At 45.0% G+C, this 23,724-nt stretch overlaps 2 protein-coding genes across 9 annotated transcripts in view; one reads left to right on the top strand and one right to left on the bottom strand.

Moving 5' to 3' along the window:
- Positions 1–22,734, top strand: part of CEP83 (centrosomal protein 83) — a 147,451-nt gene extending 124,717 nt beyond the window's left edge. For 3 of the 8 annotated variants that reach the window (XR_007402198.1, XR_007402194.1, XR_007402199.1), the window contains 4 exons: positions 882–927; positions 4,093–4,222; positions 4,357–4,568; positions 7,067–8,123. The gene's annotated coding sequence lies outside the window, so the exon portion shown is untranslated. Of the gene's footprint in view, positions 1–881; positions 928–4,092; positions 4,223–4,356; positions 4,569–7,066; positions 8,124–18,076 lie in introns of those variants that run through there. The other 5 variants (XR_007402197.1, XR_007402196.1, XR_007402195.1 and 2 more) reach the window with 5 other exon arrangements.
- Positions 175–23,724, bottom strand: part of PLXNC1 (plexin C1) — a gene marked incomplete at its 5' end in the record, with an annotated part of 137,258 nt that continues 113,708 nt past the window's right edge. Inside the window, 9 exons of the mRNA XM_025438862.3 lie at positions 175–2,635; positions 3,785–3,859; positions 4,260–4,400; positions 7,154–7,301; positions 9,186–9,349; positions 10,521–10,628; positions 10,727–10,758; positions 13,099–13,153; positions 22,485–22,588. Of these exons, the coding sequence (XP_025294647.3) occupies positions 2,531–2,635; positions 3,785–3,859; positions 4,260–4,400; positions 7,154–7,301; positions 9,186–9,349; positions 10,521–10,628; positions 10,727–10,758; positions 13,099–13,153; positions 22,485–22,588 (932 nt within the window). The remainder of the gene's footprint in view (positions 2,636–3,784; positions 3,860–4,259; positions 4,401–7,153; positions 7,302–9,185; positions 9,350–10,520; positions 10,629–10,726; positions 10,759–13,098; positions 13,154–22,484; positions 22,589–23,724) is intronic.

Genomic DNA, 23,724 nt, shown 5'->3' with positions numbered 1-23,724 from the left:
GGGTATAACTCCTTAGCATCATTTAAAAGAAACTAGATTTACCTACTACATTACAGAGCTGCTTATTTCATATATGCACTGGCACCTAGAGAATTTCCACAGAGCTACTTAGAATAAAAAAATCTATTATAACTAGAACATTGGAAGGGAGGGAAAAAAGACGAGCAGTCCATGTTTACATCAAAATGTTTATTTTTGGATATAGACATTTAAAACATTCATCTCCAAGTACAGCTTCAATCAGGTATACAATAAGAAATAGACTTTAAATCCCTAATACGGAAAAGGTAACAGAATTAATTTTTAAATGCTGCTGTAGACACTAGTGTTAGGAAAAAAAGTTTATAAATGAATTGTTTGCACCAAAAAAATATGCAAAGAAACTTGAAAATAGAAGTTGTTTGCCATTTGTTTCTCTGGTTGCTGTTTAATATAGACCCAGTGACTGATTGTCTTCAGCACACATCTAATTTGGCCATGTACTGCATTTGGCTAATGTGATCCAAAATGTGATCTAGATAGTGCTTTTCACTGGAGGATTGACAAACACGCTACATACATTAGTGAATCTTCACACCACCTCAGTGAGGTAGGTTAGAAATATTATACAGAAATTGAGGCACGAAGAGGTAAGTGACTTGCCCAAAGTTCCCAGCAGCATCGTCCCTGGAAGAGGAGGTAAGGCTCCCCATGGGACTCGTGCCAGAGAGCTGGACAGGGACACCCTCATGTAGCATTTACTGAATACTTAGATAAAGCTGTAGCTGATCCTTTTCTTAGCATTTCTGTACCCTAAAGAAGGGAAGTCTTTTGGGCAACTCTCCTACCCTTGGCTCTCAACTGTCCTCCTGTTACTCTCTTATGAATGCCTTCACATCAAGACTGTAGAAGCCTTCAATGGGGACCAGACTTCTCACCTTTATACTTGTAAGTAACCTATTTGGTAGTATTTTTGAGGTGTGTCCATTGGACAGACAATGGTCAAAAGTGACAGGATTGGGAAGGTGCCTATCTGGGTAGTAACTGCTTATTTGATCATTTTATTGAGGTATCACCTCTTACTCTGCCAGATATTGAGGAGCAAAAAGAATTTCATTTTCGAAGTCAAATTCACCTTTAACTTCTGATAATCCTGTACAGTGTTGGTAAATGACTTTATGATCAGTGTTTTATTTGCTACTTGAAAAATTGTCTTATCCTTGGTGCTCCAAATCCCAGATTAAAAGGTGCCACAAGGAAAGTTGAGAGTTGCCAATTACATTTTTTTTTTACTTGTAATAGAAGGAAAACACAGTGGTATTAAAATTGGTCATGAGCAGCAAAAATTCAGGAATAAAAAATCAGCAATAAAAAGACTACAGTATAACTGGATAGGGAATTCTTTAAAAAGAAAGGCATGAATAAAATGGGTATTTTGAATTCTTTCTCTTGTGAGGAATACTTTCAAAAAGTACATAGACTAAGATACCAAGTTGTATACTAATATTTTTCAGGCCTTGGGCCTCAAATATATATATTCATATATAATACTCCAGTGTGAACAGCAATTTCATGAAATGTAAAATGTATCTTTTTTTTTTTTTTAATCACACACAGTATTTATAACCACAGGGTTCACCAGAAATCTAAAGCAAGGAGACACGAAGTATAGAAATGTAGGATTTAGGGGAGGGAGTTACTCTTCTACAGGTAGCTCTCATCAAAGTTTTTAGACAGAAATAAACTGACTTTTTTTTTACAATAGCCAACATGTCCACTAGCAAATACATTTAGTATGAAAAAAAGGAACACACATCAGGACACAATGGGTAAAATGCTGTTGCATTTAAATAAAGCCTCCTCACTCTCCTTGCTTTAGAGCTCCTTAAGTGAAATGGAGGTGAGCTGGATGGAGTGCAGATGGTGACCACTGAAAAACACGAGCCCTTTCAACAATGTTGCAACACTGTCAGTTTTTGGTTTAAAAACACACACACACACTCACAAATGCTAAGTGTACACACTACCAAATTCTGTGGTCAGCTTTTCCAAGAACTACTGGGGAAAGTTTCAATGCTGCAAATCCTCGAGGTTGCCCTAACACCCCCACCTTGTTTCCAAATGACTCATTTCACATTTTCTTTTGATCACTGGCAGTGTCCCCTTTTCTGCAGAGGTGCAGTGTAGCCATAAGTGCTACATAACTGTAGTTTTCAAACAAAACCTCTTTATCATTGTGCTTAAGTAAGTGGAGACTGTAGTTAACAATACTGACACTTGCTTACTGGCCCTGTATTCTCTGTAAACAAGGAGGCTGTTTGCAACAACCACTTCGACTCTATTTACAGAAAGGTTCCCACAGTATAGGCACAGGCACAGTGGTTGGTTTGCTTTCTAAAAGCTGTGCATGTGCCTTGGTCTCTAAAAGACAGTGCTCAAAGTGGAACCTATGTGCAAACTTTAAAAATTAACGACACAGAGTAGCTCAAGCAGCCATTTTCTCCCAAGTCGTCTGAAGAATTTTGCCAGATTAAGCCAGTCCCCAGAGTGCTTACATCCACTTGCATTTCTTCTTTTCATCAAATAAGACTTTTACATGCAAGAGTTGTTTCTGAGCTTCTTCCAGCCCTCGTTCTCTTTCTAGTTTATTTAGAATCTGTTGACAATTAGAACAGTTATTTTAGATATTGTGGTTTTTTAGCATTACAATTCTGGGATTTTTTTTTTTTTTTTTTTTTTTTTTTGCATTCCTGATGCCGTGAGTGGTAAAAATCTGTATGAAACAGATGCCAACATTTTCTTCGATAATTTACATACTCACTTTGCAAGTTGTTTTTGCTAAGTCATTATCACAGGATCAACAACACTTTGGCTTAAAATAGAAGCTAGCAAGAAATACCAACTATTTGCTTACAAATATGGGGCCAGACTTCCAAGGCCCTGTTTTATGCATTATGTCACAGCCATTCCAAGCACAGCAAGCATTCTGGGCAGCCAACATGCAGGCAAGTATTTCTTCTTAAATGCAGCAGGCAGGGGCATCCTGGTCAGCGTTCTTCATTTCCCTCCCCTCCCCTCCCCAGTGCTTCCCGTCTAACCCCTGGCCCCTGGAAAGAGGGATGCTTATCATGTTTAAGGAACTCATTGCCTCTACCCTACCTTAGCGCTTCACTTGATCTTCAAGTAGCAAATGGAATTGGTGAGCTATTCTCACCATTGACATGGATAGCCTGTCCCAGCATGACTGAGTGGGGGGGAATCAGGGAAGGGGGAATTAACATATATTTGGAAACAGCGCATCTGATGACTGTGTCTGTGTGAATCCCCAAAGAAAAAAATCCAGATTAAGGAGAATTAATCATAAAGGAGAATGGTTTATTGAAATAGTTGCTTAAAGTTAGAAATATGTTATACTTTCATAGATCTATTGAACACAGTATCTAGGCAATTTAACAAGCTTAGCTTTCACTTAAGCAGGTTACAATCAAGCATAAGCTGGCCCTATTTAATAGGGCCACTACTTACTCTTCAAAGTTATCTTGAGTCAGTGTGGCTACAGACCCCGTTAACTCAAACGTAAATTCCGGCTGGTCCAAAGGTGGGCAGCATGATAAAACTATAAGAGGGGCAGCCACATGCAGGGTCTGGCTTGGTGCCAGGATCCCCCATCTCACACAGGCTTCCTGGCTTCCCTTTCTGGCCTTTAGGGATGCCAGAGCTGTCCTGAGACCTATAGAATGCTTTATAACCAAATCCTGGTGACTGATTCACATCAATTTTTTTAAATGTTATTTAAAAATCTTACCTCATCAAAATACTTTACGATGTATTTGTAGATTTCTGTCAAGGCCACTTCTTCATTAAATTCATTTTCATGTTTCTTAAAAAAAGAAAGTCTTGTTGAGAGGATTCTCAAGTGACTTTTTTTTTAAAGTAACCCAATATTATCTTACTTGTGCCATTTGTTTTGGGAGGGGAGAGAGAGAATCTTAAGCAGCCCCCACACCTCACACAGAGCCTGATCGCAGGACCCTGAGATCAAGATCTGAGCCAAAATCCAAGAGAAGCTGAACTGACTGCATCACCCAAGAGCCTCCCCCCCTTTTTTTAAAGATTTTATTCATGAGAGACACAGAGAGCGGCAGAGGGAGAAGCAGGCTTCCTACAAAGCGCCAGATGTGGGACTTGATCCCAGGACCCCGGGATCACACCCTGAGCCAAAGGCAGAAGCTGAGCTACCCAGGTGCCTCGCCCCTCTTATTTCTACTTTCTAGCAATACCTTAGATTCCTGAGTTAAGAATTCTTCCATTTCCGAAGATGACAATGGAGGCAAATCCCTGATTGCTTTGTAATAAGATTTTACTTCCTCTTTGTAGGTTGGGATATCCTTGGCATAGAGAAGTTTATTAGTTGGTGCTTCCTGAAAAAAAGAGCAGCCATGGCCAAGAGTAAAAAACCATGGGGAATTTGTAACAGTACCAGTGTAGCTGAACGTCCGCCATGATTACCTCCTAGTAACAAGGCTTGGTCATGCAGTGGGCCTTCATAAACGTTGACTGAATGACTGACTGCTATCTAGATAGTTCTGGTGAGTCACTGTTCTTTTTAGGCGGATTAAATGCTAATATATTCTGCCTTCCTCTCAGAAAAGAACTAAAATTATTATTTTTGCATGATTTTGAGTTACTGTAACAATGGAACTTATTTCAATCATAGTTCATTACTAATGGTTGTAAAAAGCCTGAATTAAAACATTTGCTCTCATCCTCACCCACCAGTGAATTTTGGCATTTATGAAAGACTTGACTGTAGGTCTGATTGAGCCCTTTATATAACCATGAAAGTGGTAAGTAATTGGCAGTGGTGGATTCTTCTGCTTGTCCCTTTGATTAGATTATAAAGATCTTTCACTGTCCGCAAGGAAGTACACGGTCGTTAGTACTGGGGGCTCTGATGTCTGATTTTGCAAAAGTTCCGTGTCAGCTTGAATGTTTTTATGTAATTAGAATAGTGATCATTATTAACAATCAAGATTTTATTTTTCAAAGTCATTTTTCAAAAATATTTAAAAACTCTCCTACTCAGGTAAGATGGGCGAGTTAAAAATAGGTCTAATGTCCCAGTACCTTTTTAAATGTATTGAGGGCACGAATAGCCGTATTAGTGGCTGCATCACTGTGAAGGATGCCTGCACTGAGGTATTACTGAGATTTTTTGCACTTATCAAGTAGAACTCCTAAATCATGTGATCCTGCATTCGATAAAAATTTATTTAGACTGGCAAATGTTGAATGTAAAAAGATAAAGAGGACTAGTACCTGCCTTTAAGCAGCTTATAATCTAGTTGGGGAAACAAACTTTAACACAGTGCTTACTATGATACTAGTAATTAGTATCAGGGTATAAAGAAAAGCACAGTGGAGTTGGACAAATCAGGGATCCTAATCACTTTGTGGGATCTTAACCAAGACTTTAACCTCTCAGAACATCAATTTCCTCATCTATAAAATAAGGGTAATAACCACCTTATGTGGTTCTTGTGATGATTACTGTGTTCTTGGTATATTTCACTTAATGAGTTAACAGCCGCCTTTTTTTTTTTAAAAACTGTGAATGAAGCAGCATTTTAGTCTTTCATTGCATTGGTCAAATGAAGAATGGGTGTGGGCAATGTGTCAGGAATGGTCACAGAGTAGGTATATTTAGACTGATCACAGTCTCCTACAGTTTCTGGTACACATGTTTGCACAGCGAATGAATGAGTAAGTTTCACTAGACACAGGGGTAATGAGACAGAAAGGGATACAAAAACAAGTTCATGCTAAGTTTCGGAAAAGTAAAAGCTATAACATAGAAAGCATATGGAGTTTGCCAGAAAAGAGACTTGACACCCAATCAGGAAGGGCTATGTGGCACTGTGAAGATTTTACCTGGTAGGTAATAGGAAGTATTTACAATTCTTAAGAGGAGACCTGAGACACAGTGAAAAGGAAAAGATGGGGGGATGAGACAGCTGGGGCCAGGAGACCAGTTCTGAGGCAGGTGTCCCAGCGGGGAGGGGACCAAGGGATAGGACAGAATGAGAAATAGTGACCAAAGGAGTTTACCTTGAGAGACAAAGGGGATGCTAGAAAGACAAAAGTACAGACAGGTTTGTTTTGCAGAAATAGTGGTGACAGTATAGATTCAGACTAGGAGGCTGAGGCACCTGTGAAACATCAACTGCATTTCATTCCAGGCACTCTCAATCCTTATACCAAAGGCACACTGCTCTAGCATTAAGAGAGGTACAGATATTGCTCAGTTTATGCTTGAATAAGACCAAAACATCCCTTTCATATTTGGCTCTGTATTTTTATCTTTCTTTGATTTCCTGGGGCTTTTGCTCAGCAAAGAAAGCCAAAAGAAAAACAATATCGATATTTTGATTATGAATTGACGAGCTGGTGGTGGTAGAAATCTCAGGCAAGATTTTCTTCCCCATAAGCAATTTGTTATATTCAAATAGACTCTTAGGTGTACAGCTGACCCTTGAGCAGCATGGTTTTGAATTCTGTGGGTCTGCTCTTACTCTACATGGTGTTTTTTCGATACAGCACAGTAAATATGTTTTCTCGTACAGTTTCCTTACTGTTTTCTCTGGCTTTATGGTAAGAATGCAGTATATAATACCTATAACATATACAAAATATGTGTTAATTAGCTGTTTATATTAGCAGTAAAGCTTCCAGTAGGCTATTAACAGTTAAGTCTTGGGGAAGCCACAAGTTGCAGGGTAATTTCAACTACATGAAGGATTGGTACCCATCACCCCCCATTATTCAAGGATCACCTGTATTCAGATGGATTAAGTTAGCTAAGCAAATTTCAATAGTTTCAATAGTGTCTGAAGAATGCTTTTCTAGGAAACAAAATTTATACTTTGTGGTAAAAGTATTCGTAGGCAGAGTTCCTCAGTAGGATGGAGATAATCATCTTTTTTTTAATATATGTAAACTAGTTGAAAAATAAATTCAGTAGGTTTTAAAGAAAAGCAAATTTTCAGTGACTACCAATGACTGTTTCTTTTTATCTTCCATGGTTTAGACAGTTGTTTATTGTTTGGATGTTTACAAGAAAAAAAGCTTGAGACTCACAGGAGTACACATAAGCAACACTAAAACTAGGACTTACCTTCCCAAGTTGCTGCTCCGTGAGAGAAAATGCGTCCATGAATGCCTGGGCAATCACAGATAAACAGCCGTCTATGTGTGGTGTCTTCTTAATGTCAAAGACAAACTGAGGGTTCTTCAGGATGTTTACCCAGAAGCGAAGAGGAAGGCTGTTCCAAAGAGAAATCTCCTTTCAGATACAGCCCTCCGTAGGAGGCGGATGCTCTGTTTATCGCAGTTTGTAAACGGGCGTTTTTGCCCTTGTTACTGAAGTATGCACGTCAGCTTTGCCAAACATACCAAGCGACAGATGGCAGCATCGCTCAGAACACGAAAGGGTTAAACTGACAAGCGCTACTGAAAGGCAAGACTAGAACAGGAGAAATGCAAAAGTGGCCACAGACAAGACAAGAATTTTCTCCAAATGGTTCTGGATTGTATTAGACGGTGGTCACCCATGAAAACGTTTGATCGAGTCTCCAGAACTTCCTCTTCTCACCCCCTCTAAGTGCCACACCCTGGCCTAAGCCACCGTTGTCTCTCAGCTGGGTTATTAGCCCTTAGAACCCCACAACTACCAGCGATCTTCCTAACACGGGGTCAGATCATGTCTCTCCTCTGCTCAAAACCCTCTGTGCTCTCCATTTGCCTCAGGTGACAGTCCCTGCATGGTCTGGGCCACGACCCTCATCTGCTAATCTTCACCTTATTCCTTCTAACTCCACTACTGGGCGCTTCGTCATTCTTCATGCATACCAGCAAGCTTGTAGCTCCGGACTTTTGCTTTTGCTGTCCATCTTCCAGAAACTGTCCTCAAACAGATAGGTCCATTGTTTATGCCCTCTCCTCTTTCAAGACCTGACTCAAGTATCATCTCTGACCACTCTATCCTGTTACTCTCTATCCTTTCCCCCCTTGTCTGCTGTACTAAACTTCTAATATACTATAATTTACCTAGTGCCATTAAAATGCAAGCCCTATAAGAACACAAATTTTTGTCTATTCCATTCATTGCTATATCTCTAGCACCTAACAGTGCTAGGCACATAGTAGGTACTCAAATGAGTATTTGAATATGAACCTGGGAATCAATCATTCAGAGTCTTTCCATGGTCTCCTTCTCAACTCTGGCCTAGCAAATTAGCTCCATCATAAGGCTGCTGGGCCTCTCCAGAGCTCGACTGTCCTGACTACTGTCCCTGCTCAGGTGCCACAATCTTCACAGTAAAATGGGAGCTTGAAGCACCCAAGCTTGGTGTGGGAGTAGTAGGACCTGGGAATAAGAGGCTAGAACACAGGATGGGAATGAGCCAGTGTAGATAGGTGGGACAGACCTGGATTAAATGGGAGAAGATGAGGCCTAGAGCTCTGGGAACTACAGATTTTAGTATTTATTAAAACAGCCTGCACACCCTCGGTGCTTGGGAGGGCTGGAGACTGCGCTGAAAACTTCTATTACATCTTAGCACGGAGTTTTATTCATAGCTCATGCACAAAGTATTTCAAATAGAGATAATGAGCTCTGTTTGTTTACTGAGAAGAAGTTTAGAATAGATCTGGATGCCTTGCCTCAGTTTAAGGTAAAATGTTTGTTAGAAAACAAAACAAAACACAGGCTTTGGCAAATTCTCATGGTATCTAAGTACTGCACTCGATCAAATAAAAACAAATGTCTATGTAGAATCAGAATATAGACAGCTTGGTAACTGCAAAGTAATAAGTATTCTCTAATGGAAAAGTGTATAATAAAATCACAAAATACTAATTTCTCATCTTCTGGTCAAGCTAAATTTAACATTCCTTATAAGGTCTTTTTCATGCATTAAAGATAAAGTTTATTTTATTCTAAAGAATAGGACCTCGGAGTAGGAAGGGTTTTGTTTCTTGTTTAAAAATAGTAACAGAGGAAGAATCTGCTTTGACATGATAGCTTACCAAGCCAAAACATTCTGATCTAGGGATAATGAATCCTTCTGTGACTACTGTGCCCTCCTTTTAGTTAAGATTCTGTCCCAGATTCTTGAAAACAGTAATCACCTACTGTTTGTTCCCACCTGTTTGTTTTCCAAATATGTACGACATCAGGATCTGTGATTTTTTTGTTTTCAGCCTGGGCATCCAAAAAGTCAAAAAAGTATTTTATAGCAAATGGGGCTCTGCTGTTGGGTAAACTCCAAATGCTTCTAAAAAGTTTTTCAAGCACAGAATGAATTGCCACCTGAAAGATAGAGAATATCAGACTTGGGAGATTAAAAAAAAAAAAGTTTTGAATACAATGGAAAAATGAAATTCCAGTTCAGAGAAGATGATGTACAAAACAGAAAAAAACAACTTTAAGAGAAAATATGTAAAATTATCGAATGCGGTCAACATTCACAGAATGGGACAAGAGTCCTGAAAATCTATGCCCAGGTTTAGATTTGGTTCATCAGCTTCTTGCTGATAACATTGTTTCGTCAACAGAGAGGATATCTTAGAAAAATCTCTAGCAGTTGAAATGTCAGTTGTAGGACTGTATACATAAACCAAGAAGCCACGAATGTTTAGCTTTTATTATGTTCAACCTGGAAAAACTTAATGTTGCTCGTTCCCAGAATTTTTTCGTTGCATGTACTTCTATCAATAGGTGTTTATTGTGTACTTTTTCCAAAGCATTTGAGCATTTTTTCAAAAGCCAAATAGGCAGAGCTCTGTGGGACAGATGAGAAAATCAAGAGGCTCTGGTTGTCATCTACCGAGCTCTAAACATACCCTCTGCTATAATCTGAAGAAGCATGCCCATCAGGAGACCAGGGCCAGGTGTAGATAATAGCATTTATAGTACTAGTCTTTTGGGGTGGGGAGTGGGGGGGGAAGCGGATTACCACAGACTTCTGTTAATCCCACTAAAAGCCAGATAAAGTAAAATTTGCTTCTGACTTGGTATTCCACCAGCTTTCACATCTGACACTTATATAGGTGAACAGAATTCTTAACTTTAAAATGAAAAAAGATTGAAAAGGTTTATAGTCACTGACCTCGCCCTTCATTTATTCGTAATTCAGAGAAGGAGTTTTATTGCTCATCTTTAACAACAAGTAAACAAAAAAGAATAATTATGCCATCAACCTAAAAAATAACAATAGTGAAATGGTGGGTAAAAGGACTGGGAACAATATTAAATCCCTGATTGAAGATACGACAGTCAAAATTTGTAAAGTGCTGTTATCTTTGCAGTTTATAAAAAAAAAAAGAAGAGGGTAGGAAGTGTTTACAATTTAAACTTTCATTTTGCTTTGCTAGAAGGCACAAGGGATTTGTAACATTTTCACACTTCAGTGGAAATTAAGTCAAACACATCATACACCCCCAAGGTAGCCGTAAAAGCACTCCCAGAACAGTAAGTGTACCTTGGTCGACAGCAGCTTTGTCAGATACATTTCTTTTACTTTGAACTTGTGCTTCCCTCGATGTCTCTTTCCTTGTACATCTTGGAATGCTTCCGAATCTGGTAAAATCTAACGGGAAGACAGAGTAGAAGCGTTACCCAAGGAGACCGTTCATGCTACAGAAGGCATCCGGGTTCAGTGGCAAGCACAAGAAAGACTGAACTCACCAAATGGCAGTGGTCTTCTGAGTATTCCACATCTGAACGCCAGAGAAGGGGAGAGAAAGCAGTCTATTAAAAAAACAACCACGGGCTAATTGGCCTTGTCATAAAATGCTATAAACAGAAAAAGTTACTTGAGCTCTTCATAGCTACATTTTTTTCACCCTGCTGCATCTTAAGATCTCAACAATGTGAAGAGAGAATGGGCCAGAACCTGGAGTTAGGAACAGGTTCCCTATTTCTGGAAGTATTAAAACAGGCTGAATGGTCCCCTTGCTGAGGGTGGGGTAGGAGAGGTTCAGGCCTTACTAACAGATGTACCTGGGGCACCTACTGAGTGCCAGGGACTCCTGGTGAAAGGTAGTGATTGAGACAGACCTAGTATCCTTCCAACAGAATTTACATCCTAGGCAAGGAGAAACTTCCTACTACTAATTATACAATTAATTATTTACAATTGTGATACAGTTTTTGAAGAAGTCTATGCTGAGAAAGTAAGGAGGGTCTGTCCTATTCTGGGGGGTTTCTCAGAGAAAGGAATGTCGGGGCTGAACCTAAACGAATGGCTGGAATTAGGCAAATGGGAGAAGGGAAATGGGTGCAAAGACCCTAAGGCAGAAAGAACGCAACCCTTCCTGGGATGTGAAAGAAGGGCAAGTTGGAGCTTGCAGAGCAAGTGTGAGAGTGGCAGAGGGTAAGGACAATCCTGAAAGAAATGTGGCAGTAAAGGGAGTGGTAACGGAGGGGGGGGGAGGAATTAAGGCACTAGGTTTTTTTTTTTTTTTTTGTATTAAAAATGGGGGAGACTAACACTAAGGGAAAAACTGCAGTAGGTGGGGAGGTATAGGTGAGAGAAGATTATCTGTGGTATAAGAATGCTTGCAAGGTTGGAAAGGATGGGATCGAAGGCACAGGTGAGACACTGGCCTTGGATGGGAGGAAGGACAACCCTGGAATGCCAGGGTTAGCACCAAGGCAGACACAGGTAAGGTGGTAGGTTTGGTCTAGATGTTGAGGGAGTTTTGATTCCTGTTTTCTCTTTGAAATAGAGGATCAAGTCAGCTGCTGATAGACCTCTGTGGGTCAGAACTTCAAGGAGGGAAGGTAGGATTCTGGAGAGCACAGTGTGTGTAGGCTGCACTGGGGGTCCTGGTCATGTTGGGCACCATGAATTTACAGTGACTCCAACTCTACTCTCCTCTCCTCTAGCCTGGGTGTCCGCTCAGAAAATGGCCAGTGGTTGGGTTCATCCAGGGCTGGGGGTATGAGAGAAAGAGAGAGTGGGAAAGGGGGACAGAGGCAGGAGGTTTGAAGGGTTAGCAGGGGAGTGATCAAAATGATGGCTGTCAGCTGAACTGGTCAGGGAGGAAGCAGAGGCACTGACTGCCTTGAGGTCCCATGAGGAGATCCAAATGCAAGATCCCCAAATATCAGGCTCGCAACAGGCCCAGTCCTTGAAGCTTAAAATACAAAGCTCTTCCACTTTTTATAACGCAAGGTTATCAATTTCCCTATGCCAGAATGACAGCCACCCTCTGCAAGGTGGCTTCTCTCACTGCAGCCAGATGCAATGATGGACTGGGGGGGGTCCCCCAAAAAGGTGTCCTTCAACCTACATAATTATCCTTTCTACTGAATTTGGGGCTGTGCATTCCCTATTTGCACTGGGACCCACCAGTCTGCTCTTAGTCTTGAATCTAGGAAGCCTCCTTTCCAGTTATATGTGTAAGAATTCCTGTTAGGTGAGGCCCAGAACCTTTCTAAGGGCTGAGGATTGGGGTACAATTTCTCTGGAGACCAGTCTGGGTCAGGATCTAGGGATTTTCTCCAAGCACCAACGCAATGTTTTCTTGTCCCGAGGCTATCAGGGAGGTGGTAGAGAGTTTAGAGCCTGGCCTACAGACTTTCCCCATAAAAGCTCCCCGTTTATTTTGCCTTGCTCCACTTTCTGGAAATTTTGTAGATGCTATCAAAGGAGATTTGGATTTCTAAGTGGGTTATCTTATTTGTTCAGCACTTGCAAGCATGTGTGTGATTATCTACAAGCTTCCCTCTTCTCTGATTACGCATCATCCTACTGAAGAGCTGGAATGGAGCGAGGAAGGCTGAGATTCCTCCCTGAGGTTAGGGCTGTCAAGAGGCAGAGACCTCCTTAGTGCTGGGAAGTCCTGGCCAACTGCTGTTTACATCTCCTGTCCTCCTCCTCACAAGGCTCACATCCTTAGGAATAGAAGCAGATCCAAATGGCTTTTCTCCAGTTTCAGAGAATTACATAGCAACAACTCAATCTCACCTTTGTGACAATACATCTGAGAGAAGCAGAAAGTGATACGTTATAAAAGTGGGTGAGCACAAAAGGTTAACATTATATTGGTTACCTGAAGTAAAATTTGCTATCTTCTTAAAGACTTTTATAGTGGATCCATTTGATATCTGAAAAACAAAGATAAAAAACAAATGAGTTTTCAAAATTTAATGTATTTCTCAACTTCATCCAGGAAGTAGATAGCTGGATGGATCTTACATTCTCTCACTTATTAAATATTTATCAAGAGTGTCTATGTTGTGGGCCCTGTGCTGGAGCTATAATGATGACCAAGACACTGTCTCTGCCCTCAAGGAGCTCATAGTTCTGTGAAGGAGATGGACGAGGCAGTGAGGTGTAGTGAGGCTGGGGGGGCGGGGGGGCGAGGAGAGCCAATGGGAGATGGGCCAACCCTGGAAGGAGGGAAGAGGAGGCTGTGCTAAGATGTTCCCCAGCCTTTCAGAAGTCAAGAGAGGCTTGGGCTACTAGCTCTTTTGAGATTCCTACTATATTGAGAAATGCTGAAACAGGTATCCAAAACTGTTGTCATGATCGTAGGACAGCAATTTCACACCTAGGTATATACCCAACAGAAATAAGTACATATCCTGATAAACTATTTGTGATTGCCCTATACTAGAAACAACCAAATATCATCAATGAATAAATAATTTGGGGTGTGTCCATACAACAGAATATAAAACAACAGAAATGAGCAAATTATGTCTACACACCACATGGGTAAACCTCACAATAATGTTGAGCAAGAGAAGCCACACAAAGAAATATATAGTTTGTGATTCCATGCACATAAAGCTTTAAAAAAATGCCAAACACAAAAACAGTCAAACTATGACATTAGATGTTTGGAGAAGAGAGTGGGGTTAGTGATTAGGAGGGGTCGGGAAGGGGCTTCTGAAGGACCCATAATGTTCTAATTCTTGACCTGAGTAGTAGTTACAGGATGTGCTCACTTTGTGACCACCCATCCGGTGGTACACTTATTTGTTCTCTATCTGGCAGGTATATATTTTTTAAAAGAAGCTTGTAAAATCATAAAAATTGCACATACTTTTAAATAAAAACTAAGTATAACTTATAGGAAAGCACTTAACGTTCACAGGGGTACAACTCAACGAATGTCCATTTATGTATATACCTGTGTAAACACTACCCACATCAAGATATAAAATATTTCAAGGTTCCCAGGAGTACCCCCATTGTCCCTTCCCAGTCAATAACCACTGCATCCTCAGCCAGAGGTAATCACTATTCCGACTTCCATCTGCTCTTGAACTTCATATGAATGGAATCCTATAGTACAGCTGGCTCTTGAACAACATGGCGGCTGGGGGTACTGCCCCCCACCCTGCACCATTGAAACTCCCCATATAACTTTTGACTCCCCCAAAACTTAACTGCCAATAGCCCACTGTTGATAGGAAGCCTTACCAAGAACAATTAACACATTTTGTATGTTTGATGTATTATATACTATATTCTTATAATAAAACAAGTAGAGAAAATATAAAAAATTATAAATAAAATTAGAAGATACATTTATAGTACTCTGTTGAAAAAAAAAGGCATGTAAGTGACTTGTGCAGTTCAAACCTGCATTTGAATCAGGTTTGAATCAACTATATATATAGTTGATCAAGGGTCAACTATATATATATATATATTTTTTTTCTGATGTCTGGCTTAGGGTCAACATAAGGTCTTTGATATTTATTCACCTTGTTGCAACACCAGTACTTTCTTTTAAAATTACTTTGTATTATTGCATTGTATGAATATACTACAAAAAACCTGCCCTACAATAAAAAGTATTGACACATGTTGCAACATGAACCTCAAAAACATTATGCTAAGTGAAAGAAGCCAGTCACAAAAGACACATATTGTACGATCCCATTTATATAAAATGTCCAGAAGAGACAGATTTATACATACAGAAAATGGATTACTAGTTGCCCAAAGCAGGGGTCGGAAGAGTGAGGAGTGACTGCTAATGAATTCAAGGTTTCTTTTTGGGGTGATGAAAATGTTCTAAAATTAGGTGGTGGTGGCGATTGCACAACTCTGTAAATGCACCAGAGTTGCATTTGAATTGTACATTTTAAAAGGTGACCTTTATGGTATATAAATGATCTCTCAACAGAGCTACTAAAAAAAAAAAAAGCCACAGATTTTAATGTACACATTTGACAAACGAATGCTTTTACCACACCGACACTCCACTGCAGTGCCCGTGCGTACCCTCCTTTGTCAATGAAGTCAAGAGTTCTCACCTGAGGCCTTATGGGACTGTGGAATCCTGGGCCAAATGGCCCGCCAGTGCAGCCCTCCCCTGCCACCAACCAGGGGAAGGAGTGCCCTTCAGGCGACTGGATGCTAAGATGCAGAGGGCAGGCCTCCTCTCTTGTGAGGACTAAATTGTCCCAAGGGGCTAGTCCACAAAAATTTAGGACAGAGGGGCCTTGAGGAAGAGGCAGGTCAGGGATACCGAAATCTTTGCCTTCATCCTGGGACTGTAGATTAATAACCCTGTCGTTCTGGAACACGGCCAGATAAGTGCTTCTTCCCTCCATTCTCAAAGTCCTCAGTCTGTTCTGAATTCTAATAGTACTTTGGACCTAGTCCTTCCCCACTTTGGGGAAAAAATGCAGAAACCTAGAATTTCTCTTCTGGCCTCCTGCACACTGGTTATCAGAATGCACAAACCTGCTTAGCAAGCACCAGAGGATTAGAGCCTCCTCTCCTTCGGGCTGCACCCGCAGAGGAAGGAACGTGGAGCAGAGCCGCCCCGGCAGAGCTGTCCAGCCGGCAGCGTCCAGCCAGCTGCCAGCCAGCTGCTAGGCTCGGGCCAGAGGCCCCCAGCTGCGGTGTTCACGTCTTGTAGGGAGGGGCAGAGCTGAGCAGGGGCTGGCTGGGCCACCGGGCCTCCGGGCCTCCGGACAAGCTTCTCCAGCGTGGATTCGGAACTCTCACTGACTTCTTCACCGTTCTGCTGTTATTACCAAACCATCCTCTCCTTTCCCCTTGAGCCATTGTTTTCTGGTTGAATGTTCCATTCTCCTCCGTATTTGATGCAATTAAACACTCTGTGCAGGCACCCCGTTAGCAATACTCAGACACCAAGTTTATGAGAACGTTTGCACATCGTTAGAAAATTCCTCCCCACAAAGAGCTGGATATGCTCTGTTTCTAAGCCAATAAATATCTTTTCATAAAAGGAAGCTGGTGATTCATTCTGGGTAATTGTCAAAGAATGAATCCCAAACGGATCCTGTTGAGTGTTGAGCCAATACTCCACTACTGTCAGACGCTTTGTTTTGCTGAACGTGAGCACCCTTAGTCTATAATCACAAACACCACGGATGGGCCTTCTGATAAGGAGCGCTGCCAAAAGTTCAAATGTCTTTTCAAGAGCTGGCAATGACTCGCTGCTGGCACGGTGCTCAGGCATTAAGATAGCGCAGCCGCAGCTTGTACCAAGGAAATTTTACTCTGAAATTATCTCCCAAGAGCAAGTGTAAAAGCATTTTATTAGTGGATGAGTTGTGTATGTGTGTATCTGAGTGTATTTCTAACTTTCCCAGCTGCTCTAGGGCTGGAACATTTCCCCCCACGTGACACTTTAACACCATTGTAAGATAGAAACTACTGTACTTAACAGATGTTGGGGTTGGTGGGGGGGGAAGGGGGAGTGGGGGAAGGTCTCCATTTTCTATTTTGCACAAGTCAGCTGCTGCTGAGTTAAGGACAGAAATGCCTTTTGAGAAGTGCCACCGAATCTAAAGTGTTAAAAATATGATACTGTTTGTTCCATCTGAGGAGCTCCAAATGCTTTCCTAAGAGTGACTCATTAATCCTCCTGTGCTCCTGTGAGGCAGGGAGCGTCCTGTGGGCCCCTACTTTAGGAATGAAAACCAAATTAAATCAAAGAAAGATTAATGTCACTAGATGGATCTACGGCAGGAATGTTTCTCCAGCCCAGAGCAGAACTGGTAACACACGACAATTTCAAATTAAATTCCTTCCAGTCTCACAGTGCTCCAGGATTCAATGAGGCAGGAAGGCTGTGCCCCTTCCGTGATGACTGGCCCGTGTCGGGACAGGATGGAGAAAACCGTAGATTCCCCCAGTATCAGAATTAGGGATTGTGACCACACAGGGCAAAAAGGAACTCATGTCAACAATTGAAATCACTCCTGAAATAAGCAGAAGGTAAATATCCTCCAAGTCATGTCTAAGTGAAGGTGGGATTTCTTTGTGGTGAAATACTATCTTTGTGGCATAAGTTGAAGAAAATTCTATAAAAATAGGTTTTCTACATACAAAAGGTTGAACTTACATTTAACCTTAACAAAACTGCCACTTTTGTAAGTAAGAAATGGTCAAATATTGGTAATTTCATATGTAGCCTAAGAGACAAGCTGGATTTTAGCCTAAGAATTTTATGGAAAACCGTAAAATACTGTGACACTTTTTTTTTCTTAAAAGATCAAAAACACAATAATCAATACAAAGCACCATGTGGAAACCTTTACTGGTACCCCTCATTCCGAAAATGGTCTTATATGAAAACAGACCTCTGTTCAGCAGGTGTCGTCCCCACGACCTCTCCTCATTCCTGCTCTCCCCATCTCCCCTTAGCTCTTCTCATTGACACCCCAAGGTTGGAGGCAAATGAAAAAAGAGTCTCATTTCTCAGGGCCTGAGGGATAACCTCGCTCAGTCTATTAGCAAAGGAGGCTCGGGAGCCATCAGAACATTCCCGACACACAAATCACACATGTGGTTTTTGACAGGACAGACCTCTATAAAGGATTCCTGAAACTAGTTAAAGTGCCACTAGGGCTCCTTCTTCTTCCCTGGAGCCTTGGGATTAAGCCTGGGCCAGTAGCAAGCTCCCTCTGAAGACTCCGAGGACCCTTGGAACCCTAACCTTGTCTTCTGGGAGCGAGTATGGCCTCTAAGACTGTGCCTGTCATTGGGAACCTAAGCGCTCCCGTTTTTTGTTTTGTTTTGTTTTGTTTTGTCAGGCTGGCGTTGTGAGCTCTCGGATGCCTGAAAGAGGCCCCCCATCTGATGAGGGCAACTGCTGTCATCTTCAAGGAAGACTGGCCTTAAATGATGCAGGATTAGGCATAGGGAAGCATTTCGGTAAGCTCACAGACACGGGATTCATCAGAAGACTTTAGAAGACGTTACCTTTTTGTTTGTTTTTTTTGTTTATTTTTTTTAATTTTTATTTATTTATGATAGTCACAGAGAGAGAGAGAGAGAGGCTGAGACATAGGCAGAGGGAGAAGCAGGCTCCATGCACCGTGAGCCCGATGTGGGATTCGATCCCGGGTCTCCAGGATCGCGCCCTGGGCCAAAGGCAGGCGCCAAACCACTGCGCCACCCAGGGATTCCCAAGACGTTACCTTTTTGAATTTGACATCAGAGAAGGTAGCTTACCAGGGTTTCTCATGATTTGGTCACTTCCCTCACCACGGCTGCTTTAGAGGTGGCGGGCATGGGCCACACGCCTGGCTCCAAGTAAGGAGAAGAGCCACTGTCTGCAGGACGATTCCCTTTTGCATCTGCTTCTAGCCTTGGGGCATCAGCGAGAAGAGCTAATGTGAACTTGGTCAAGTTTCTCAGCCTCCCCAGGTCCTAGAATGGGAATAATGACCGTGTCCGTCCCACCAGGTACCAAGGACTAAAGCAGGTGCCGTTTGTAAGGGCCCCCAGAACAGTGCCCGGTATACAAGCAGCACTCCGGGCTTGTGCAGTAGATACTGGAGTCGTCACCATGCTGTGGGAGACCTTTAGAGATAGTCAGATCCCTTCATTTTAGTATCATTGATGGCCCACCAGACTGGGAGGACCACTGGCTTCACCTAGCAGACATTCTGGAACATTCTTGTGAGCTTTCAATATCATTTGAACAACCAATTAGCATGAGCAGTGGCCACTGTGGTATCAGCCTGCATCTCTTACGAGAATACCCTTCAACACCACAGCGGTGACACCTGTTTTCTGCCCCTCAAACCTTGCAGCTCAGGAGGAGAGGTGCAATCTCTAGCAGAACACTTCCTGCCGGACACCACGCCTGTTGTGCACACTCGATAGCAAGGTGTGAGAGCAATAACACCATCCAGCGAAAGGTCACAGGGGAACGCAGGGGAGGGGAGGAAAGCCTGGACCCAGAGAACCCCACCCCCACCCCCGCCCATACACCGGACCTCATCAGCTCCAGAACACAGTGCAGCTTCCTTCACCGCAAAGTACACACAGCGACGGCCAGTTAAGGAAGCACTCGGGGAGGAGCTGGTTATAGGGGACAGAGAGGCCTCTGCCTTAATGTGCTTGTAAGGGGTGTTATCTACCCCTTGTCCGCATGGGGCGGAATGAGACTGTAGCAGAAACCCGCCCTCCTCTGCCACATCGGATGGAAAAGGAGGGTAATAAGGGCATCTTCAGCCTAGGGTGGTGGTGGACGTGCACTGCACGGATGCGTGCAAACAGTGCCGGGGTCGCTGCACAAAGCAACCAGCCCGTAGACGACACAGCGTTGCCAGCAATTTGGGGCTAGGGACGTGCTAGGCTTCTGCTGTGCCTTCAGATCCCCTCGAGACCCCTGTTCTTCAAATCCATTCTGAGGAGACGGGCCACACTCCACTCGCCCCAAGGACGGAACTGGCGAGAAGAAACAGGCTCCCGCTCCAGCAAGAGGACTTTGTTTAGATGGTAGGAGGAACTGGCCGTCACTAAAGATTAACTTTAAAACCTAACTAATTTGGGCTAATTGGAGGGAGATGAGTCTGAATCACTTAACATTCTGAGTTAGACCCTATTTTTAAACGAAATATAGGTTGGTGTTTTTTTTTTGCTTTCAAGCACTTACAGTGACTCAAACTAGGGTACTTTAGTAAATGAATAAGAGTGGTAATTAGCATCTTGTCTCTTTGGAGGGAAATGCAAGCTCCAGGAGAAAATTTTTTTTAACGAAAGGACAAAGTAAGCTTCAGCCTACCCCTGTCAAATTACTCCAAATTTTAAATCTGCAGGGGAGATGTGGGGTATAGATTTCGGTGGCTGAGGGTGGCGGTGGATACTTTTTTTCCCCCGAGCACTCTTTGAAACACAGGGTATTTGAGATGGTCTAGGCAGAGAGCACAGGGCCAATGACCTCCCCAGTTTCCTTCAAGCTCTCTGAGTTTATTTGCCTTACGGCTTAGCTTTTTAAACATAAGGAGAATCCTTTAAGCCCCCGTGTCCTAGTCTTGTCATTTATTACCACCATGTGGCAATGCTAGGGTATGAAGCCAATAAATCATTTGGACGGGAAGTGACTACAGGCCGGATTAATTTCATTATCATCCTTAAGCAGATAGGTGTCTAGCGCGGCCGGTGTCTCCAGCGAAGGCTGATGCTCCGTCTCTCCTGCCACCTCCCCAGCCTGGCGGGCAGCACGGTGGCTCTTCCCTGTCCCTGCCGGGCCGGCTCGTCCTGCCTTCCCGATGACGGGCAGCGAGGGGCCGAGCCCCTTCCCTTGTGGCCCACCTCATGCCCCGGGTTGGGGGGCCTGACCGGGTGGCCCAGCCTCGCCACACAGTGGGGCAGGCAAGTGCTTCAGTCACCAGCACCACAAGGGGCACCTGCGGCTGCGGTCCCTCCACACCTGCTGACGAGACCATGCCCTACGCTCCCGACAGAAGCCCCCGTGTGAGCACCTGGCGCAGGCAGGATCTGGCCCCAGCCTCCTCCTGGCCACGGAGCTCCCTCTGGAGCATGGGGACATGTGCTCTCAGGACGTCCCCGGGGAGTTTCACTGACCACAGGCCCAGCCACCCGCTCCTTGGCGGAGGATTCGCAGGCTGGAAGTCTGGGCTGCAGGTGGCCGAGCACAGCAGCAGGTTCTCCCTCCCAGATTTGTCTGCCACGCGCCCCAGCGGAGGCTGCAGGGACATCACCCAGCCGGGTGTCACCTGAAGCAGCTATTTCCAGACCAGCTCTGGGGAACGCGCAGCCAGAGAGCCCCAGGGAAGAGATGTCCCCTGTCCCTCAGGAGCAGTCTCTGCTTCTCGCCGGCGAGGGGAGAGCCTGTGGGGACCAAAGGCCTTTCCGGGGACTTCGCAGGCCTGAGGACAGGAGGCGCTGACTTTCCAAGAGGCCTGGGGGGCCGCTCTTGCCATCTCCTGTGGCCTCCTCTAGCTCTGGGTACGCCCCGCCATCCTGAGCACCATCCTGAGCACCCTTGCCCCGGAGACAGCCGTCTGATCCCTCGGCTTGTCCCCATCTCAGGAGCCACCCGGTCATCTCCGGCCAACATCACTCGCACCGGAAATTCTTCTAGCAGCAGCTGCTCAGGGTGTCCCCATCCCCAGGCTGTGCCTCTAATGCGGATCCCGGAGCCACATGGGCCACAGGCATTCCCGAAGCGCAGATCCTGCTTCAGAGCCTCCAGTGGCTTCCTGGGACTCTTCTCAGGACAAAAGTCAAAGGAGGAAGCTGACAGGGCTGTACCGTCTGTGCGTCCCCTTCGGGCCACCCTCCCCAACAGGCTGTGGGGGGTTAAGCCGCAGAGCGTGGCGCCCCAGCGTGGGGTCCAGATCCCGGCTCCGCTCTGAGCAGCTGCTGGTGCGGCCCCTGCGCCATGCGCCCTGGCTCTCCCATCGCGGGGTTGGGCCCGTAGCAGCTCCTCCCTCGCCGCCCCTGGGCCCCCAGGGCTTCCCTGCGAGGCATGCTGGCGCCGCCGGCTGGCGAGGTTCCCTTCACCCTCAGGCCTCCGCTTAGTCAGACCTTCCTCCAGGAAGCCCTCCCAGACGCCCTGGGCCACAGCACTGTCACCCCGCAGGCGGCACCTCGTTCCCGGGGTCCCTCCTCACCCCCTTGCCGAGGCTGTAGGTCGCCCAGCCTTCGCCTCCCTGTGGGCAACCCTGGCACCGAGCACAGAGCGGCCACAGCCGAGAGCTGAGGACGCAGCGTGCTGGGAGGTCACAGGCGCCCTTCCCACCTTGGACTCAGCTGGCATGTGGGCCAGAGGCCAGAGGAGCCAAGGCTGGCTATTGTAAACAAACAGGAAATGTAGAAGTTCTTTAGAAACTTCTAGAAAAAAAAAGGCCCCTCTGCCAAGGTTATGTGGTTGTGCGAACGCCGTGGAGGGAAGTGAGGTGACACCTGCCACACAGACTGCAGGATGCGGAGGGATCAGTACATGACAATCAAAGGCCTTGCAGAGGGGGACCTAGGGGACCCGCAGGCCACAGGAGGCAGTAATTCCCGGCTCTTCCAGAAGCGCGACTAAGGAAGCAGTCTGCAAACTATGCCAGAAACTGGTGGGAGTTCTGTGACTTTTTTTAAAAAAACAAAGAAATTACGTGGCATTACCTGGAGGTGAGCCGGTTGAGTCAGGACTGGGCCTGGGGGGGAGCGTCGGGGGCTGAGCCCAGCTCTTACCTCGTAGTGGCCGATGGTATTTAGCTTGGTTATTCCGTCCTCGAGAATCACAGACGAACTGTCAATATCCAGAAGTTCTTTCTGTCGTGTCCCCACTTGCAGCTCTGGGAAGGAAAAAAAAAAAGAGAGGGGGGGTGTGTACTTTGTTCTCTGAAATTATAGTGAGAAAGTTTAAAGGCTACTCTGTGATAATAGCAGCAATTGTTATTTATAGATACAACTTAAATAAAGTGGCTAATGTTTGTTTGAAGCTTCGGAGATAACATCAGCCAAGACGGGTCACCTGAGCTTTGTTTTGTATTTGTTTTGTGTTTAGGGCTTTGACTTTTTTTTTTTAAGATTTTATTTATTTATTCATGAGAGACAGAGAAAGAGGCAGAGACACAGGCAGAGGGAGAAGCAGGCTCCTTGCAGGAGCCCGACGTGGGACTCGATCCCGGGTCTCCACGGTCATGCCCTGGGCTGAAGACGGCGCTAAACCGCTGAGCCACCCGGGCTGCCCAGGGTGCCCAGGGCTTTGACTTTTAAGCCTGTGTCTCCCTCATGCTTACGCTCTGAGGCTAAGCCAGGATGTCAAGCCAGTGAGAACAAAATAATGCCCCCTTGGGGGGCCGACGCTCCTGGGCAGGTGCGCTGTGACCCACCTTCTCAGGGCCCCAGGTGGGGGTGCACGGCCCGAGCCACACGGTTCACACTCTGTCGTGGAGCTGGCCGGGAGGGGGCCCACCGGTGTGCGTTCTGTGCGCGCGTGAGCCCTCCCCGCGTTTTCTTATTACTAATGTCAGCTCAGCACCAACGCTTTTCAAGGTGAGGGGAGGGCACAGAAGCGTTCAGGCTGTGTCCTCTTTTCAAGAACAGGGTCATCTGATGACGCTGGCGGAAGCTAAGTGGCACCGTCCCCTGAGCTCAAGTGTCTTTCCCCAGTTAAGTCGGGTCCCACCATCTGCTGTCCCGGGGGGGCCAACGCCCGCCACTGACAGCGTCCCTGCGGCTCCGGCCCCGAGTGTGTGAGCCTCGGCGGGAGGCAGCTCAGGTGGAGGCGGCTTGCTGGGCCCACCCACCACCAGGCAGCAACGCGAAGCTTCTGGTTGGCTTGCTGTGCCCCTGCCTTCCTGTACCAGGAGGAACCGACGGGCCCGAGGCCGGGAGCGGACAGGACGCCACTAGGCCCGGGTGGCCGGGGCTCCCCCAGAGCCTGACGCTCCCCTGTCCCCTGTCGCCTGCCTGGGGCGGCCTCTCG

This window comes from Canis lupus, chromosome 15 (assembly GCF_003254725.2).
Source record: "Canis lupus dingo isolate Sandy chromosome 15, ASM325472v2, whole genome shotgun sequence".
Lineage (NCBI taxonomy): Eukaryota > Metazoa > Chordata > Mammalia > Carnivora > Canidae > Canis > Canis lupus.
The sequence above is the reverse complement of the archived record's forward strand: the minus strand, read 5'-3'. Positions and strand labels throughout refer to the sequence as shown.